Here is a 17,483-nt window from a genome sequence, read left to right on the forward strand (position 1 = left end):
CCGCATCACCCCAGGGTCTACGGGCTCTCCTGGCTCTTTCTTCCCGGATCAGCCTCAAACCTTCAGCTACCCCTTCCGTCTCTGCCTACTCAGAAAGTTTAACAGAGAAGGGAGTAGGGGGAGAGTGAGTTGTTGCTGGCGCTTATTGCGCGCATGCGCAGCTTCCGCTCTCGATCTTCTTTTGGCGCCGCGAGGCAGTGAGAGTCCATGAGAAATTTCCCGTCGGCGCGGAACATGCGCGCCACTTCCGGCCGGGCTCCTAACAACGGGGGAGGCTGGTAACCAGGGAGGGGGGGATGGCGGAGCGGGCGCCGGAGCCCGAGGCGGAGGCGGAGGCTGAGGCGGGAGCGGGCGGGGAGGTAGCCGCCGAGGAGGGCGCGGCGGGCCGCAAGGCGCGGGGCCGCCCGCGGCTCACGGAGTCGGACCGAGCCCGGCGGCGGCTCGAGTCCCGGAAGAAGTACGACGTGCGGCGCGTGTACCTGGGCGAGGCGCACGGGCCCTGGGTGGACCTGCGGCGCCGCAGCGGCTGGAGCGACGCCAAGCTCGCCGCCTACCTCATCTCGCTGGAGCGCGGCCAACGTAGCAGCCGCCACGGGTGAGGGGGCCCGGCCCGACGGAGGGAGGGAGCGAGGGAGGAGACGCCCCCATCCCCCGCTGAGCCTGGTCCCGCCCACTCCGCCCCCAGGGTCCCGCCCCTGGCACCTGTGAACCCCGCCCAGCGCCCCGACTGCCGGCCTGGGTCTCCGACTGCTGGTCCTGGGACGCGCCTGGCTCGCGGCCCCGCCTTCCGTCGCTCCGACTGCCCAATCCTAGGATACGCCCAACCTCTCGACCCGCCTCCTGGGCGCTTGGCCCTGCCCCCTAGAGCTCTGGCTACCCAATCCTGGTACGGGCCCCACCTCCAAGCATTCTAACGGCCCAGTCCCTGGAGGGGCGGCCCCGCCTCCTGAGGCCTGAGGGGCCCGAGGTCCCTGCTGGTCCCCGGGATCTCACATGCCTCATTCCCTAAAACTCCCACAATGTAGCCTGGGGCTGTGACTGGACACCCCGGGCCACCCAGCCCTACCCCTCATGAGGTTCCAGTGACCCACCTGGGACTGCGTGTGGCCCCATTCCCACACTGGAATGGGGCCACTGGGGAGGCCCCACGCTCCCAGAGCACCCCTCACGATCCAGATCTCACTCCCCTAAATCTCTTGGCTCTTGGTGATCACCTCTGTCCAGGGAGACTCAGGTGAAGAGGAAACCCCGAGTTAGCTGCTCAAGTGGAGGGCAGAGGCCTTTGCATAATCTCAATCTCGAGAACGAGCAGTATGGAAGGAATTTTTCTCTTCTTGCCTTATAGGTTGGTGTGATGATTGAATGAGTTAAAATACAGCAGAGGGCTTCGAACAGTGCCTGGCACATAGTGAGCAGTCCGGATATTAGCTGTTATGATGATGTTTGTTTCCTGTCACAAACAGTGCTGCAACAAAACCCTTGTTCTGCCCTGGTTTTCACTTGTACACATTCACATGTGTCTCTCAGGGGAGATTCTGAGGGCCAAGAATCAACCAGAACCTGCTGAATTGTACCCACCCCCTCCCCAGGGTGGCAGGCTGGTTTATATGCCCAAGAGCAGGGCAGGAAATGCTGGGAGCTTATAAAACTTGAAGCCAGTGTCCTAGCTATTGGAGTTTCTGATTCAGTTAGTCTGGGTGGAGTTGCAGACCCTGTATTTTTTTCTGAAGAGCTTCCAGGGAGACTTGATGCACAGCTGGAGTTGAGAACCACTGACCAGAGGGAGCCCCTGGAGGTTCCGAAGCTGAAAGTGGTATTTACAGAAGCTTGTCTGGCTGAGCTGGAGGTGTGTGGGAGCTGTGCAGGACTGGGGCAGGGGCACTGAGACAACCCAGGCAGTGTGTGGCAAAACCTGACCCCGGGGCACATGAGTAGTCGGGAAAATACACTAAGGGGTATTTATTCCTTCAAACTGCATGGCAGTTCTGTGTGGGAGGCACTGCGGTTATCGCCACTTCACAGATGGGAAAACTGAGGCCCAGAGGGGACCAATCCTGCTTGAGGTCACACAGCCAGTCAGTAGCAGAGATAAGACTTGAACTCGGATCTGACTGACGCCAAGTCTGTCTCCACCACGATGTGGCGTTCCCCGCACCCCAGCCATGGCGAGGCTATGAATGGGTGGAGATGGTCATGGGTGTTTGGATTTGGGTTTGGGTGAGGATCTAGGCAGCCAGTCTGGCCCCTTGGAGGGGAGGTGGAGCCTTGGGAGGGGACAGAGGCTCCTGGGATGGTACAAGGGGACATGGATTCCTGGGCAGGAGCCCCGAGGAGCTGTCTTGGGCTAGACATGGGGTGTGGGGGCTGAGGATTGCTATCAGGCTGGACGAGAGTCAGTTAGGGTGAGCGGTGGAGCTGAGGAGAGACCTTGGACCGGCTGTCAGGACATTGGTGGCAAGAGCGTGGCCCCAGCCACAGCGAGGAGACCCATGTTCCAGTGCCTGGCTCTGTGATAATATTGAGAATCATAATGGTCATCGTTACCATTTGCTGAGTGATTCTTAATTACCAGGCTCTTTACAATGCATATGACCCCACGCCAACCCCATGAGGAAGGTACTGTTATGAGCCCACACTACACATGGGGAAACTGAGGCACAGGGAGGCAGGGTTACTCACCCAGGGTCACAGAGCCTGCTGCTGTGGTTTAGAAGAGGAAGAGCAGGGAAGCAGTCTGAGTCAGGTGGGCAGACCCTGAAGCATGGTGGCAGGAAGGCAAAGGGAGGCCCTAGCAGGTCCAGGAGAGATGGCTCCAAAGCACCTGCCTGGAGCCTGTGCTGGGCCACAGCTGAGTGGGCCACGTAGGGTCAGGAACCTGCTTGGCAGATCTGGTGGCCATCCTGGTGTGGGAGGCCATGGGGGCCCCTGGCCTTAGGGTCCAGCCCTGCCCTGGGCTCCCCAAGGCCACGGCTCACTGGGACACACAGTCAGGGTACTGGGACCCAGGCAGAGCGGGGAAGGCCCTAGAGGTGGGCGGACATGATGGCGTGGCCTTTGGGCCTGAGCTGGCTGCGGGGTCAGGACCCTCATAGAGCAGGCAGTTAGGGCCCAGCCATCCCCCCAGGGCTCTGGGCCAGCCTCAGGGCCAGGATCTGCAGGTCCTTGGAGGGGGCAGTCCGAAGTCAACTCCATGACTGTTCTACTGGGTAACAAATGACCACAGACTTAGTGGCTTTAACACCCCACAGATTTATCATCTCACGTTTCTGCAGGTCAGGAGTCTGGCACATTTTAGCTGGCTCCTCAGGTCAGGGTCTCAGGAGGCTGAAATCAAGGTATCAGCGCACCACAGCGTCACCTAGAGGCTCGCCCAGGGAAAGATCTGCTTCTAGACTTGTTCAGAGCATTGGCAGAATCCATTTCCTCCGGGCTATACGGCTGGGGTGCCTGCGGTCCTGCTGACCATCAGCTGGGACTGCTCTCAGCTCCGCAAGGTCGTTCTCAGGTCCTGGTCCCTCACAGGCCCCCTCATGCTCTCAGCTCCCAGTCTCTGACTTCAGCAGGACCCTTTTAAAGTCTCCCCTGATCAGGTCAGGCTTCCCGAATAACCTCCCTCTTGATAATCCACTCCGCAGCCACGGGACCCTGGGCAGGCAGCTTCACCCTCAGGGCCTCAGTTTCCCACTCCGTGAGGTGGGTGATGATAGTAGACCCCTGCTAGGGCTGCTGTTGGTGCAGGAGAGACCAAGTGAAGGGGCAAGGGAAGTAGACCTGGCCCGGGAAGCAGAAGCCCACATTCTACCCCAGCAGGATTGGCATCTCATCATCCATCAGGCCCCAAGTTCACTCCCCACTGCCCCCTCTCTCTGTTACAGGAAGCCTTGGGAGCAAGTCCCCAAAAAGCCAAAGCGGAAGAAAAGTAAGTGGGGCTGCAACCAGGGTGGAGGTGGCGTTGGGAGTAAGTGGCTTTGTGGTTGGTTCCCTCCCTCCCTCAGGGACCACTTGTGGAGGGTCTGCGTGTGCCAGGAGCCGTGCAGGCCGGGACAGACCCAGCCCTGCCCTCCCAGAGCCCGCAGTCTCATAGGAAAGACGGGGGACAGGCTGAGCAGGGCTGTGGCGGGGAAGTAGAGGCACCGGGGGGCCCAGAGGAGGGGTCTGACCCAGCCTGGGTCGGGGGTGGGGATGGGATAGGAAGGGTTGGAGGGGACCCGAACCTGTGCTGTGCCCACCGGGGGTGCTCTCATCATCCCCATCTGACACAAAAAGCCTGAGTCACTGCCCCAGCCTGCACAGCCAGAAAGTGGCCGGGCCAGACTGCAAACCCAGGAGCATGTGTCACCCGAGGGGTCCCCTTTGCTCCTCTGCTCTCCTGCCCGGTGCGTGGGAGTCAGCCGGGGAAGAGCCAGGCAGAGCAGAGGGAACAGCTTGTGCCCAGGCCTAAAGGGCGTGTGGTGTGCCAGGCTCAAGGGGAGCCGGGCGTGGGCAGTCGGAGCAGAGGCTGGAGTGCGTATCCCCACCCCCTGACCACGACCCCTGAGCCCTGGGCTGTGGGTCCCAGGCCATGTCCAGCAGGGTGAGGGCCGGTGGTCCAGGGACGGCCGTCTGATGGCAGTGAGCCCCTCTACTTATCACGGTGCTCAGAGGCAGAAGCTGAGCTAAGACTGAGACCCCCAGTCCGAGAGGTGTGGGGAGGGAGATGAGGGGGCCGGAGAGTGGCTGCTGGTGTCCCCGTGGTCGTCACTGGGTTGGCGGCCTCAGGCACCATCCCTAGACCCAAGGACCTTTCCTGGGCCCCCTCGTCATCTCCCAGCCTGGAAGGTCAGGGGCACACCTTCAGAGCTGAGTGAAGGGCGAGGGGCAAGGCAGGTGTCTAGAGGAAGAGGGCACAGGGCACAGCCCTTGCAGAGGTCCTGGGGCAGGGCCATACTTCCCTAGTTGAGGAACAGGGAGGAGGCCCTGAGGCTAGAGTGGAGTGATCCAGGGGAGCAGTAGGAGGAGGTGAGCGCAGGAGGTGACAGGGCAGAACACACAGTGCCTGGTGAACCTCAGGGAGGACTTGGGCTCTTACCCCCATTGAGGTGGGAGCCCTGGTGGATTTTTTCTTTTTTTCTTTTGGCTGCGTTGGGTCTTCGTTGCTGCACGCGGGCTTTCTCTAGTTGTGGTGAGCGGGGTCTACTCTTTGTAGCGGTGCGCGGGCTTCTCATTGCGGTGGCTTCTCTTGTTGCAGAGCACAGGCTCTAGGTGCACGGGCTTCAGTAGTTGTGGTGCGTGGGCTCAGTAGTTGTGGCGCCTGGGCTTAGTTGCTCCACGGCACGTGGGATCTTCCCGGACCAGGGCTCAAACCCGTGTCCCCTGCATTGGCAGGCAGACTCTCAACCACTGCGCCACCAGGGAAGTCCGCCCTGGTGGATTCTGAGTAGAGAAGGGATGTGGCCCGACTCAAGTGTTCAGAGGCGCCCTCTGTCAGCTGCCGGGGGCAAGGGTGAGAGCTGGGAGGGTAGGGCCGAGGGACTGAGCTGGTGCAGGCGGGAGACGCTGAGTTGATGAGGACGAGTATAACCGTAACTGGCAGCTGACAGTCGTTGCGTGAGCACCTGCCATACGCCAGGCTTTACTATGTATATGACTTGACTCGAACAGTGAGGACATTCCCTGCCAGTCTCTGTTGTCTCCAGGGCGGGTCTCACATCTCTGAGCCTCAGTTTCTTCATCTGTAAACTGGGGACAGGCCTGGATAATACTCAGGAGGGTGTCTCAACCCCCAGAGCTATAAGACCCATGTGGTTCTGGGGGCCGTGCTGCCCAGAGAGGGGGGTAGGGGTGAGCCCTGCCCCTCATGCCTGCCCGTGCCCCGCGTGTGCAGGGCGGCGACGCAACGTGAACTGCCTGAAGAACGTGGTGATCTGGTACGAGGACCACAAGCACCGCTGCCCCTACGAGCCGCACCTCGCCGAGCTGGACCCCACCTTTGGCCTGTACACCACGGCTGTGTGGCAGTGCGAGGCTGGGCACCGCTACTTCCAAGACCTGCACTCGCCCCTGAAGCCGCTCAGCGACTCAGACCCTGAGAGTGACAAAGGTGGGTCTGCGGGGGGAGGGCTCACAGTAGCCTCCGGTGTTTGGGGCTCTACAGCCCCTCCTGGGCCCTGCCAGCCTCAGGCCAGCGTCGCGGACCTCACAGCAGCTGACATGGCCCTGGTGCTGGATGGCCTTTGCAGTCTTTGAGTCCTTGCAGAGCCCAAGAACTGGTCCCCATTTTGCGGAGGGACAGCCAAGGTGCGGCGCGGTTTGCCCATCTGGGCCTGAGGTCAGTCGCAGGCAGGGCTGAGGTCCAGGAGCCTGGCTCAGCGGCTGGAGGGACAGGAAGGTGCTGGGCCTCTCCTGGCCTCTTTGTCCTCCTTTACTTCCTCCGGTTCTCTCTCAGGTTCTGGACTGTCTCTGCAGCCTCATCCTCTTTCCCTCCCTCCAGCCTGTTCTCCTTCTCCCTACACCCCACTCTCTGCTCTTGAGCTTTCTCTTATTCCTGAGCCTCCCCTTTCATCTTTCTGTGTTTCATCCTCTCTCTCTCTCTCTCTCTCTGTGTCTCGCATCTCCTTTCCTTTTCTCTCTTCTTCCCACTGTCTCTCCTCCATCTCACTCTCTCACTCCCATTTTCATCCCTTTCTCTCTCCTCCACACCATGGCCCCACCCTCGCCATCTCTCACTGCCCCAGCCCCTCCCCTGCCATCCCACATTGCTTACACACACACGTGAGCTGGAGTCCTTCTCAGGACTGGGAGGGACTCATTTATGAAGGTCCAGTTGGCCCTGGTAGGGGAGCAGAGGAGATGCCATGGGTGGTGAGGGGCTGCCCGCCTGCCTCGGGGGCTTGGCATCCGGGGGAGCATGGGGCCCTCTGCCAGGCACCCTGCCGGAGCTGAGGGTGGGGTCAGTCACCAGGGCTGAGCCCGCGCTGGCAGGCATCTCTGAGCAGGTGGCATCCCAGCTGGCCGAGGGGAAGCCGTGGGCGAGAGGTGTTCCAGGTGGGCACCCCAGCCAACGGCTGTCCCGTTGTGTGTCCGCCGGGCTCCCAGTGTGCAGCCAGCCCCTCGGCCATCTTGTCCTCCCGACTCCAGGCCCTGCCCCAGACCGCCCTGAATCCTCCTCACAGCCCTGTCATTAGCAGTCGAGGAAACCAAGGCCCTGGGAGTAATGGGACTGGCCCATCTGGCACTGGGCCTGGCTGGGATGGGGGTGGCACCCAGAGGAGTCCCCTGACAGCCCAACCCAACTCTGATACCAGTGGCCTCTGGATCTGGGCTCTCAGGAATGAATGCTGGGATCAATTAGCCAGATCTGCTTTGGGCGCTGGCGGGGGGGTTGCTGTGAGGGAGTGGCTGTGTCCCTGTCCCAGCCTGGTCCCTCAGCAGCTCCCTTATCAGCTCTCTGCCGAGGGCGGCCCTGCCACCTCGTACTCAGTAAGAAGACCTCGCACCAGGACTGTGGGAGGCCGGTGGGTGCCCTGCCAATTCTGTCATTAATGTCATTATCAACTGGCAAGAAGTCCAGTGTCGGCTTAACAGCTGGACACTGTAACTGGGGATCCAGGCACAGGCCCTGGCCATGCCCCCAACTCACTAGGCAACTGCCCCCTCCTTCAGGGTGGAGCCACGGGGCTCAATCCACCCTGCAGATTACAGGGTGTTGGAAGGAGGGGCGATCCCCCTACCCTGCCCCTGCTGCTGCCCCAGGGCTGAGTCAGGGATGGGGCGTTAGGATAATAACGATAATGGGAAACATTGATAGGATGCTTACTGTAAGTCCTACTGTCCTATTTACTCATTAAATACCCCAAACACCCCTTGAGTAGGTACCAAGTTATCCCCAGGCCCAGAGAGGTTATAAGGCACCCCCCCTTCACACAGCCGGAGGAGTGGGCACCAGGATCCCACCCCGGCAGTCAGGCTCCAGAGCCTGCTCTCTCCATGTGACCCTCTGGGAGTGTAGAACACGTAGTACCCAGACAGCATACCCCAACTGTGTCACGAGTGTGTAACTTAAGGGACAGTCATTCATTTTTCCCATCCCCAGTTTCTCCCTGCTTGCGGACATTAGCACCAAACACCTGGGTAAGATGCCAGCCCTCTTGGCCTTCATCACAGCCTTGGTCATGGGTTCATGCATTTTTGTAAACATGCACTCAATGTGTACCAAGCAGCACTGTGTACCTGGGCACTGGGGCCTGTGCACAGGGACCCCCATCCTTGTGGAGTTTACGGTATAAAGGGGAAGCAGACAGTAAACAAGATAAACAAGTAAAATCTAGAGTGCAGTGGAAGGCGGTAAGTATTGGGGGGAAAATAAAGGAGAGAAAAGGGTGCTATTTGAGACCAAGTGGTCAGAGGCCTCCCTGAAAAAATACCATTTGAGGAAGGGTCTGATGGAGGTGAAAGAGGGAGCCCACGCAGGTGTCTGAGAAAAGAGGGTTCAGGCAGAGAGAGTGGCGAGTGCAAAGGCCCTGAGGCAGAAACCTGCCTAGTGTCCCTGGGCACAGAAGGGAGGTCAGTGGGGCTGGAGAGGAGGTGACAAGGGCACATGTTCAGGCTGTGTGGCCATGGTGAGAGCTTTGGCTGCTACACCAAGTGAGTTGGGAAGGGCATTAACTGAGGTAAGGCCAGCTGCCGAGATAGACGCACCCCAGCTCCTGTGACCTAACACAGCTCACTTCCCCCCGCATTACGGTGAGACTCAGCTGTATCGCACACCTAATGGCAAAGGATGCTGGGACATGTAGTCCACCAGGTGTCAGGAGGAAGAGACAGGGGTTTGGTGAGCAGCTGGCCTATCTCTTCCACAGGAAGCGATGAGCAGATGCTCAAAGAGGGATGTGACCTGAGCAGGTGTTCACAGGCTCCCCCTGGCCAGTGAGGGGAGGACAGACTTGGGGGTGGGCAAGGATGGGAGCGGGGACACCCAGGAGAAGGAACTGCACGGTCCTGGCAGAGGGCTGGCGGGGCCGTGACCAGGGTGTGCGGGGGAGGTAGGAGAAGCCGTCAGCCTGGGGATGTATTTTGGAAGCAGCGCCAACAGGTTTTGCTGACAGATTGGAAGTGGGTGTGAGAGAAAGGGAGAAGTAAGGAGAGCCCCAGGACTTTGGCCTGAGCAACTGGAAGGGCAGAGCTGCCGCCCGCTGAGACGGGGATGTCTGTGAGCCATGCAGCCTTTCTCTGAGGGAAGATTCGGAGCCCAGAGTCTGAGATGCCTGTAAGACCCCTCAGAGGGAGCAGTGGGGCGTGACGGGCTGCAGCTCCGCAGGAGGTCCAGGCGAGGACTGTCCACTGGAGACACCGGGGTATGGGTGGTGACGGTATAATAAAAATAGATGCAGGCAGACCTAAGCGATATTGCAGGTTTGATTCCAGACCACCGCAATAAAGTGAATATCGAAATAAAAGGAGTCTCACGAACTTTTTGGTTTCCCAGTGCATATAAAAGTTATGTTTACACTATACTGTGGTCTATTAAGTGTGCAATAGCATTGTGGAAAAAGAAAAGGTACATTCCTTAATTTAAAAATACTTTGTTGCTGGGGAATTCCCTGGCTGTCCAGTGGTTAGGACTCTGCACTCCCACTGCAGGGGGCACGGGTTCGATCCCTGGTCAGGGAACTAAGATCCTGCATGCCGAGTCTGCTGCTCAGCCAATGATAGATAGATAGATAGATAGATAGATAGATAGATAGATAGATAATAAAATTTTTAAAAATAAATAAATAAAAATACTTTATTGCTAAAAAAATGCCACCATCATCTGAGCCTTCAGTGAGTGGCAATCTTTTTGCACTAGTAACATCAAAGATCATTGATCACAGGTCACCATAACAAATACAATAATAATAAAAAAATTTCAAGAATTACCAAAATGTGACCCAGAGACACAGAGTGATCAAATCCTGTTGGAAGAATGGCACCAATAGACTTGCCCGAGGCAGGGTTGCCACAGACCTTCAGTTTGTAAACAGTGTTTGTAATGAGCCCCTTTCGCAAGATGCCCCTTGGGAACACACCTGAGTCTAATGAAGTGACTCAGGGAGGGGCCCCTAGATAGCTTTACGATGGGGGCTGGTCCCCAGAAAGCAAACCCAGGGTTAGAGGGTGGCAGCTCTCAGCCCCACCCCCAGCCCCCAGGAGCAGATGGGGGCTAGTAACTGGGTTATAAAAACTCTTTTTTTTTTTTTTTTTTTTGGCCACGCTGTGTGGCATGCAGGATCTTAGTTCCCCGACCAGGGATCAAACCCGTGCCCCCTGTTTTGGGAGCGTGCAGTCTTAACCACTGGACCGCTAGGGAAGTCCCTATAAAAACTCTTAAACAGTGACCCGAGAGCTTCCAGGTCGGTGGACACATTGAGGTGCTGGGAGATTGACGTGTCTGTAGAGAGCATGGCAGCTCCGTGGCAACCCCCAAACTCCCCCCGCCCCCCCACCAATTACCTTCCCTTGTGTATCTCTTCATCCGGCCATTGCTGAGTTGTATCCTTTATAATAAAACTGTATCAGAAGTAGAGCACTTTCTTGAGTTCTGTGAGTTGTTCTAGCAAACTACCAAAGCTGAGGAGGGCGCTGTGGGAACCTCCACTTCATAGCCAGAAGTATGGGTGACCCGGGACTTGTGACTGGCATCTGAAGTGGGGGCAGTCTTGTGGGACTGAGCTCTTTCACCCTCAGGGTCTGACACTGTCTCTGGACAGATAGTGTCAGAACTGAATCGAATTGTTGGACACCCAGCTGGTGTCAAGGATGAGGGTGGTATGAGCCTGGTGGATACCCTGGGATGAGTGGAGCGCTGAGGAGAGGCCCCAGTGAGAGCCTCCCAGGCCCTTAAGAACAGAAGAGGCTGAGAAGGGGCCACCAGGGAGGAGCCAGGGACCTGAGTGCGGGTCTAGAGGCTGTCAGGAGAGCATCTCAAGGAGCAGGGGCAGCTGTGGAGGATATGGACCGAGCTGACCGCTCTTATGGGGGTAGGGGAGTCACGGCGCTCAGCCCCTGGGGAGCCTTCAAGAAATACCAGCTGCTGCCGCCACTGTCGTAACTGTCCCCTCTCCTCTGTTACCACAGTGGGCAATGGCCTGGTAGCCAGCAGCTCTGACTCGTCCAGTTCCAGCTCCGGCTCTGACTCCGAGGAGCCCCCCGAGGGCCAGCAGGCCAAGGCGACAGTGGCAATGGCGGCAGTTACCCCCACCAGCCCAGCGGGCAGCAGCGGGCTCATCACACAGGAGGGCATGCACATCCCCTTCGATGTCCACCACATGGAGAGCCTGGCTGAGCAGGGCACCCCACTGTGCCCCAACCCGGCCAGCAGCGGGCCCGAAGCCCTGGAGACAGTGGTGTGCGTGCCAGTGCCCGTGCAAGTGGGCCCAGGCCCTAGCACCCTCTTTGAGAACGTGCCCCAGGAGGCACTGGGTGAGGTTGTGGCCAGCTGTCCCATGCCAGGCATGGTGCCCGGTTCGCAGGTGATCATCATTGCCGGCCCCGGCTACGATGCCCTCACAGCCGAGGGCATCCACCTCAACGTGGCAGCAGGCAACGGCGCCCCCGGAGGGGGCCTGGGTGACGAGGTGCCCTGCGCCATGATGGAGGGTGTGGCCGCCTACACCCAGACAGAGCCAGAGGGCAGCCAGCCCAGCACCATGGACCCCGCCGCCATGACCGGCATTGAGACCAAGAAAGGTCTGGGGGGCCGTGCCAGTCTGGTGGGTTAGGGGGGCCATGATGGGACCTGGGAAGGGGAGGGCGAGTAATGGCCCCAGAGGAAGCTCCTCAACAGCCTTAGTCCCCACGGACACCCACCCTGTGTCCACCCCCGTAGAGAAGGAGGACCTGTACGTGCTCAAGAAGGAGGAGAAGGAGGAACCGGTGGCCCCAGAACTGACAGAGCTGGCTGCGACGGTGCCTGAGAGCGCAGAGCCCGAGGCAGAGGCAGACGGGGAGGAGCTGGACGGCAGCGACATGTCAGCCATCATCTATGAGATCCCCAAGGAGCCCGAGAAGTGGGTGCCGGGGCAGGCGGGGGAGAGGAGGGACGAGGAGCGGCCCTTGGGCCCGCAGCCCTCCTGGTGTCAGAGCCCCGACGCCATGGGCCCTTCCCCTCCAGGAGGCGGCGAAGCAAGCGATCGCGGGTGATGGACGCCGATGGCCTGCTTGAGATGTTCCACTGCCCTTACGAGGGCTGCAGCCAGGTCTACGTGGCCCTCAGCAGCTTCCAGGTGAGGCCGCCATCCAAGTGGGCCGGGCGGGACTGCTTCTGTGTCGGGCTGCCTGCGCGCTGGGTCTGGGCAGTGCGGCTCGTGGAGGGCCCCACCCGGCCCCTCCAGGTGCCACTGGCCTGCCTGCCGTGCACCCACCCAGCCCCAGCTGATCTCAGCCTCAGCCACAGAGAGGCAGCCGTCACCTCTGTGCCCTCCCCTCCTGCTCTCCAGCCCCAGCCACCCTGCCTCCTCAACCAGCCACGGCCTCTCTCTGCACAGCCCGGGGGCCTGCCTGGTCCTGGTGGCTCCCCATAAACTACCCCTTTTCCAGCCGCCTGAACTCTTCCTGCCTTTGCCCAGGCCGCCCTGTCAGCTCACGATGCCTCCTCTCCAAGCTCAACTGAGGACGGCCCTCCGCCAGGAAGCCCACCCTAGTCCCCCCAGCCCCGGGTCACTGCACTACCAGGACATACCTGCCGTTTGCCCGCTGAGGTTTGGACAGGGTGCCCTGAGAGCAGAGACAGGGTCCCGTCACATCCCCACTCCTGGCGCAGGATGTCGCACCAGGAGAACTTTGAATTTGCCAAGTCATGTTTTCATTAAGCACATGTTGAGCACCTACTGGGTGCCAGGCCTGGTGCTGGGCGCTGGAGCAGTTGTGCTAGTGAGTTAAAGAATGAAAGAACAAAAGAATGAATGACTCGGGGGCTGCCTGCTCCAAGCGCTAGGGGCAGCTTAGCACTATGCAAAGTGCCGCTGTGGGGCTGACAGCCCTGGACTCCGGTCCTAGCCCTGCCACTGCCCACCTTTGAGACACAGGCCAAACCACTAAGCCTCCAGAGCCTTAGTTTCCCCATCCACAAACTGGGCTCATGGCTGAGCCCCTTCCCATGGTTCTGACAAGGCTGACTGATGCCCCAGCCCAGAGCCTGGCTGGAGTAGGTGCTCAGTAAGCTGCTCTTGGATCCCAGTTGTGCCCCTGGCCTCCAGCTCAGATCTGGGAGTCCCTGCCCAAGGGCAAGGGCACCCCTCTTCCTCTTCCTCTTCCAGGGAGGCCAGCCCTAGCTGGCCCTCATCTGTCCCCACCCTGGGGAGCTCCAGCGGCGGGCCCACGGCACCCGCAGCCCCACTCCTGCCCCTCTTGCCCCCAGAACCACGTCAACCTTGTGCATCGGAAAGGGAAGACCAAGGTGTGCCCTCACCCCGGCTGTGGCAAGAAGTTCTATTTATCCAACCACCTTCGGCGGCACATGATCATCCACTCAGGTCAGGCCGGGGAGGGGCTGGCAGCTTGAGCCAGAGGCACGGTGGCCTGGGCCTGGGAGCTGGGGCCGGGGCTGGGGCAGGCAGGGGGTGAAACCCAAACACGGGCTGCCCCTCCCTGAGCCTCCTCCATGCCCACCACAAGGGCTGGTGTGAGATGGTGGAAGTAAAGTGGTTGACTTAGTGCCCACTGGGCACCTCCCAAGTAGACAGTAAGCTGTCTACACGGGTCACAGGGACATCTGCTATTCTCAGTCATGTGGAGCTGGGCAGGGGTTGGCTGTCTCTTCCCCAACTTGGCCCTTGGCCTCCCCACTTCAATGAGCAATTCTCATGTGGGACTCAGTTCCAGGACTGAGGGGGGGACAGTGAACCACCCCAGGTGGGCAGTGGGGAGAAGTGAACTTGGGACAGGATTTCTGTTCCGTCTGCTCCAGGCGCCTCCTTAACCCAGGACACAGGGTGCAGGCCTCACGGGGAGCGCTGGTGCCTATGCCCAGCAGGAGGGCACGGCTTCAGATTTTTCGAGAGGCCAGAACTTTGGATTTTTATGTGAGATCGCCCCAATACGTGAAACATTAGAGTCAAATTCAGGCCCACTTTAGCTTGGCAGTTTGCACCCTGTGCACCTCAGGGATCCGAGTTCGCATTCCTGCTCTGCCCAGCCGCGTTCCTGGGCAGCCTCCGAGCCTCATGCGAGGCCGTAGCTGTCCTTCGTTCTAGCTGCCTTAGTTATTATAGTCGGCATTCGCGCCCAGAGGATGTGGGCTTTAGTCTGACCGCGCCCAGAGGCCTTGCGCACTACTGGGTCTCGGCAGTGCCGCAGTGACCCCACAAACCCCTCTCTCGACGGCGGCCTGCTCAGCCCCGCGTCTCCCCCAGGTGTCCGTGAATTCACCTGTGAAACCTGCGGCAAGTCCTTTAAGAGGAAAAACCACCTGGAGGTGCACCGGCGCACGCACACAGGCGAGACGCCTCTGCAGTGAGTGATGGGCTTCCCGCCAGGGGCTGGGAGGGAGGGCATCCGGGCCTGGACTCTCACAGGGCAGCTCCCAAGAGCGGGCGACGCCCCCAGCGTTGCATCCGTGGGGTTTCCGGAGTGCTCCCACGCCAGATGGTGCCCCCCCTTTCAGGGGTCTGCCCAGCCTTAGTGGTTGGGCCCCGCCCCCCGAGGCGGCCCCTCCCCGGTGCTGCTCCCTTTTGCCCCGCCCTCTCTGACCCCGCCCCCCACCCCCTACCCCGTGCCTCCCGCGTGCTCCCTGGCAGGTGCGAGATCTGTGGCTACCAGTGCCGACAGCGCGCGTCGCTCAACTGGCACATGAAGAAGCACACGGCCGAGGTGCAGTACAACTTCACGTGCGAGCGCTGCGGGAAGCGCTTCGAGAAGCTGGACAGCGTCAAGTTCCACACGCTCAAAAGCCACCCGGACCACAAGCCCGCCTGATCCACCCAACCACTGAACGCCCCTATTTATTCATCCGATCGGACACCATGCCCGAGTTTGCCAGGGCCGGGACAGCCGCGGCCAGCCGCCAGGACCTCGGGCCAGAAGGAGGCGCCCCTGCCCCGCTCCAGGGCTGGGCCCTCAGGGCAGGTCCCCCCCCAACCCCGCCCGAGTTTTGGAGCTGGCACTTGGGGCTGCACTGCTGGGACTGTGTCAAGAGAGCAGAACGAGATTAAAGAGCGAGAAAGGAGCTGCTCTTCCCCTAGGCCTGGATGATTGGGGGAAGGTGGGCCCCTCTCTGTCTCCAACCTGCTTCCTTCCCGAGCAAGGCGGGGGCAGGGGCAGATGCCCCTACACACCAGGCAGCGCTCCTGCGCTTTCCTGTCAACCTCCGCTCTGCCTCGGCTACCTGGGCCTGGCAACCCTAAACACCCCCTCCTCTGACAGGGTCAGTTGTGGAAGGTTGGGGGCCCTGGAGGCTACTGAACATCTCCCAGGTATCAGGATCCTGACTCCCTCTCCTAATCCCTCATAGAACAGTCATTCCTCATCCTCAGAGAGCTCAGGAAGCAGTTGGGGAGATGTCCAGTAAACCCCTAAGTAAAACATCTACAGCTGTGACAAGCGCCGTGCAGAAAATAGAGTGATATGCTAGTTCCTGGGAGTGCTGTTTAGGTTGGTGGTCAGGGAGGGCCTATCTGGGGAGGCCTTTGAGCATAGACCAGAATGACAAAGAGGTTCCATCCCTGAAGAAAGACGGGGGCGGAAAATCCCAGGTCGAAGGAGCAGCCAGTGCCAAAGCCCCGAGGTGGAACGGGCTCAGCGTGTTCCTGGAACAAGAAGAAAGACGGGGGAGGGGATTTGGCAGCGGCGGGGCGACTGCCCTGGCCCCATTTCCCGGAGGATGATGCCGAGGCCTCCTCCTCCTCCTTATGCGGGCCTCCTGGGAGAGGGACGGGGAGCGATTCCAGGCCACGCGGCCGCCAGATGGCGCGCAAACCTCGTGGGCCCTGGTGGCCGCAGCCACGTGACTCCGGGGACCGCAGCCGCGAGCCAGGGCACGTGCCCGGGGGAGCTCTATGGCGCCACGCGCAGAATGGCCCCGCCGGCCCCTCACCAGCTCGTGGGGGCGGGGCCGCAGCTAGGCCTCATTTTATTTTTCGGACTGGGAGCTACCCCAGCCGGGGACGGATGAGTTGGCGAGAATGAGCGAGTCCGGCTACTTGGGCCGCCCCCGCGAACCTCCCCGCAAGGCTCAGTCCCCTTTCGCTATCCCCGCACAACCGGGAGCCAGCAGTTTCCATGGGAACTGCAGCCTGGTCTGCGCGCCCAGGAGTAGCTTCCTTCCCGGCACAAGCACAGTTTCCGATCCGACAGGAGCGGGATGGGGAACAAGCCATCGCTCGGGGTCCCCGGGGTCGGGAGCCAGGTCGCCCTGGCAAATCCAAGAAGGGCCAACGGGGGATCCGCATCGCCACCGCCCAGATTGCGCGGGCCATTATGATTGGCCTTCCCTTTCCATCGTCGTGGCAGCGCTGGCTGCTGCTGGCGCTCCCATTGGCTCAATCTCGAAGGCATCTTCCCTCAATTGGTCCTCTTGGGGGCCATCCCTGATTGGTCAAATTAGGCTTTCCTCGCCGGGTTTGATGGCACTCTCGGACAGTCTGGAGCTTAAAAGGGCGTGCACGGACGAGGATAGAGTTTGGATTGCGACTCTTGGGTTCGGGGACCCGGGCTACGCAGCCCGCAGCGCCCTGGACAGGGCCGTCGGACCGCTGTCTGTGGTGCTGAAGCCTCACTCAAAGGCTCCCCTAGTGTTCTAGTGAGAACACCTCCTCGCGCCTGGTGGCCGCCCCGACAAAAACGTGCACTCGCGCCCGCACACCAGAGGAGACTGCGCCACCCCCTATCGCCTGACAGGAAGGCCAGGTCCCGCTTAGCAGAGAGGGAGCGGGACTCCACAGGCGGACCAATCACCAGCCCGGGAAGCCAGGACATTTGCACGGCAAAACCGTCCACCCGAAGTTTATGGGGTCCGAGATGGCCCGATGGTTTCCTGGGTCTGCAGGGCACCAAAGGAGTTTGCCTGGAACCCTGAGCCCCAAACTTCTTCACTCCCTTTGGAGCAGTGCCCCTGCACTGTGGGATGCCCATTCCCCACCCCCTTTAAACCTAGCCTGCTCAAAATCCACAGGGTCCCAATTCCTTCTGCAGGCTGACTAGGTCCCCAGCCACCCCCACCTTCCTCCCTTGGTCTTGGGACTACATATGGTCCTCCCAAATGTGGGGACCCAGGCATCTGCTCATTGAAGTCTAGGTAACTCGTCCCTCTGCAGTGCTCTTGGTGGACAGCACCTCCTGAAGGTAGTACAATCGAGCCATCAGTACCTCCTCGCCCCTTTGCTCCTCCAGCTCTGGGTGCTGGACAGAGGGGAACCCTTCCTGTCTTCTGGGCAGAAAGCCCGCCCAAGAAAGGGCGCCAACGCAGAAAGTAGGATCCGTGAGGGCAAAAGGGACCGAATCTGGCAACCCGAGCCCCCAGGATGTGCCTT

The 17,483-nt window shown here is 60.2% G+C and overlaps 2 protein-coding genes across 2 annotated transcripts in view; one reads left to right on the plus strand and one right to left on the minus strand.

The window, feature by feature from the left end:
* Positions 1 to 17,483, minus strand: part of PRKCSH (protein kinase C substrate 80K-H) — a 141,073-nt gene that overhangs the window by 91,022 nt on the left and 32,568 nt on the right. The window lies entirely within an intron of this gene.
* Positions 22 to 15,513, plus strand: ZNF653 (zinc finger protein 653). Its single transcript, XM_057541717.1, has 9 exons — positions 22 to 595; positions 3,876 to 3,919; positions 5,864 to 6,079; positions 11,095 to 11,706; positions 11,846 to 12,026; positions 12,131 to 12,242; positions 13,376 to 13,490; positions 14,370 to 14,469; positions 14,754 to 15,513. The coding sequence occupies exons 1-9, from the start codon at positions 297 to 299 to the stop codon at positions 14,929 to 14,931; spliced, it is 1,857 nt and encodes a 618-aa protein (XP_057397700.1). The 5' UTR covers positions 22 to 296; the 3' UTR covers positions 14,932 to 15,513.

The sequence above is a fragment of the Balaenoptera acutorostrata genome, chromosome 2 (genome assembly GCF_949987535.1).
Source record: "Balaenoptera acutorostrata chromosome 2, mBalAcu1.1, whole genome shotgun sequence".
NCBI lineage: Eukaryota > Metazoa > Chordata > Mammalia > Artiodactyla > Balaenopteridae > Balaenoptera > Balaenoptera acutorostrata.

What these genes read in the sequence shown, in the direction of transcription:
- ZNF653 (XM_057541717.1), top strand. Translation starts at nt 297, where the DNA reads ATGGCGGAGCGGGCGCCGGAGCCCGAGGCGGAGGCGGAGGCTGAGGCG. An exon ending in AAAGCCAAAGCGGAAGAAAA is followed by an intron (nt 3,920 to 5,863) that starts GTAAGTGGGGCT and finishes CCGCGTGTGCAG; the next exon opens with GGCGGCGACGCAACGTGAAC. An exon ending in AGACCCTGAGAGTGACAAAG is followed by an intron (nt 6,080 to 11,094) that starts GTGGGTCTGCGG and finishes CTGTTACCACAG; the next exon opens with TGGGCAATGGCCTGGTAGCC.